This window comes from Seriola lalandi, unplaced genomic scaffold (genome assembly GCF_002814215.2).
Source record: "Seriola lalandi dorsalis isolate HSWRI2012SDOR001 ecotype SW California unplaced genomic scaffold, Sedor1 jcf7180002054447, whole genome shotgun sequence".
NCBI classification, from domain to species: domain Eukaryota; kingdom Metazoa; phylum Chordata; class Actinopteri; order Carangiformes; family Carangidae; genus Seriola; species Seriola lalandi.
The window spans coordinates 18,730-20,621 of NW_019525000.1; the positions used below are offsets into that span (position 1 = coordinate 18,730).

The window sequence follows — 1,892 nt, forward strand, 5'->3', positions numbered from 1 at the left end:
CAGGCTGGCGGTGAAGAACACCACCCTGACGCTGTCGGTGTTGAAGATTTTAGACAGAAGTCATTCTCAGAAACTGCAGCTCAAAGCTCTTGACATCGTGCTGTTTGGACCTCCACCAGGTGTGTGTGTGTGTGTGTGTGTGTGTGTGTGTGTGTGTGTGTGTGTGTGTGTGTGTGTGTGTGTGTGCAGGCCGACAGAACCGGTGGAAGGACCTGGTTCTGGGCGTGTCCATGCTGATGGCTCTGGGCGGCTGCTGGTTCGCCTACATCCAGACCCGCAGGTCCAGAGACGACCTGGGGCGGCTGATGAAGGACCTGGAGGGTCTGCAGAGGGCGGAGCAGAGTCTGCTGGACCTGCAGGAGAAGTGAGTCCTCCACCGCTGGCACCACACACGGGTCCAACATCCATCACCATCCCCTCTCCTTCCCCGGGGAGGGGGTAAAAATAACCCCACCCCTCCCCCAAGAGTGTTAGTACAATTCAGTTACTGTTATTAATACTACTACTCTAACCGAGTGGTTCTCCTGGTCCTGGTTCTCCTGGTCCTGGTGTCCTGGTCCTGGTTCTCCTGGTCCTGGTTCTCCTGGTCCTGGTTCTCCTGGTCCTTGTAGTCCTGGTCCTGGTTCTCCTGGTCCTGGTTCTCCTGGTCCTGGTTCTCCTGGTCCTTGTAGTCCTGGTCCTTGTAGTCCTGGTCCTGGTTCTCCTGGTCCTTGTAGTCCTGGTCCTGGTTCTCCTGGTCCTTGTAGTCCTGGTCCTGGTTCTCCTGGTCCTTCTGCAGCTCTGATCTGAGAAACTGATGCAAAACCAACTATAATCTTCTAAATGATATAATTAGACGTAATTAACCTTTAAACAGACTGAGGAGGAAATAACTCATCTACTGTGTGTGTGTGTGTGTGGGTGTGTGTGTGTGTGTGTGTGTGTGGGTGTGTGTGTGTGTGTGTGGGTGTGTGTGTGTGTGTGTGTGTGTAAACGGTCTTTGCAGAAGCTTTCTGTCTAAAGTCCTTATATGGGCAGAGAATAGCCAGCAGCTCACACACACACACACACACACACACACACACACTGAGTCATGTTGTAACATGCTGTTTCACACTTCTCTGTTCCCTCCAACTACTATTGCTACTGTTACCATGGTAACTACTACACACCCAGTACTCCTGTAACTGTTAGTAAGGTTACAACTAACACTTCTGCAGTATTAATACTTCTACTGCTACCACTGTGTGTACTTTACTGCCACTACTGTTACTGTTTGTATTGCTACTGTTTATTTATACTACAGTACTGCTACTAGTACTACTGTACTACTGTACTACTGTAGTGCTGTAGTGCTGTAGTGCTGCTGCTGTGTGTCAGTCTGAACTGGATTCAGTGTCACTGTCAGTAAATTACCTTCAAACAGGTGCTGATGTGCTGAGGACAGGTCACATATACTATTACACATACTAGACACACAGAGAAAATACACACACACACACACACACATATACAATGTCACAGCTCCCCCTTCTGGCGACACCGCTCATTGAAAACACTCAATCTGAGACAAGCTTCGTTCTTCACTCTGGAAACAGCAGCAGTCTGTGGTACACTCAGGTACACACACAGGTACACTCAGGTACACACACAGGTACACTCAGGTACACACACAGGTACACACAGGTACACACACAGGTACACTCAGGTACACACACAGGTACACCCAGGTACACTCAGGTACACACAGGTACACACAGGTACACTCAGGTACACTCAGGTACACACAGGTACACACAGGTACACACAGGTACACACAGGTACACTCAGGTACACCAGGTACACACAGATGGTTTCGTGGAGCTCACCTGTGACCTGTGTTTGGGAACAGGCTGCAGCAGGCTCAGGAGGAG

The 1,892-nt window shown here is 49.9% G+C and overlaps 1 protein-coding gene and 1 long non-coding RNA gene across 3 annotated transcripts in view; both read left to right on the forward strand.

Moving 5' to 3' along the window:
• Positions 1-1,892, forward strand: part of LOC111658508 (stromal interaction molecule 1-like) — a 19,842-nt gene that overhangs the window by 7,554 nt on the left and 10,396 nt on the right. Inside the window, exons 6-7 of the mRNA XM_087175317.1 lie at positions 4-119; positions 190-364. Of these exons, the coding sequence (XP_087031443.1) occupies positions 4-119; positions 190-364 (291 nt within the window). The remainder of the gene's footprint in view (positions 1-3; positions 120-189; positions 365-1,892) is intronic.
• Positions 1,358-1,892, forward strand: part of LOC147818845 (uncharacterized) — a 1,270-nt gene continuing 735 nt past the window's right edge. The window contains exon 1 of one of the 2 annotated variants that reach the window (XR_015437547.1): positions 1,358-1,779. This is a non-coding gene — a long non-coding RNA (uncharacterized LOC147818845). The remainder of the gene's footprint in view (positions 1,780-1,892) is intronic. The other variant, XR_015437548.1, reaches the window with a different exon arrangement.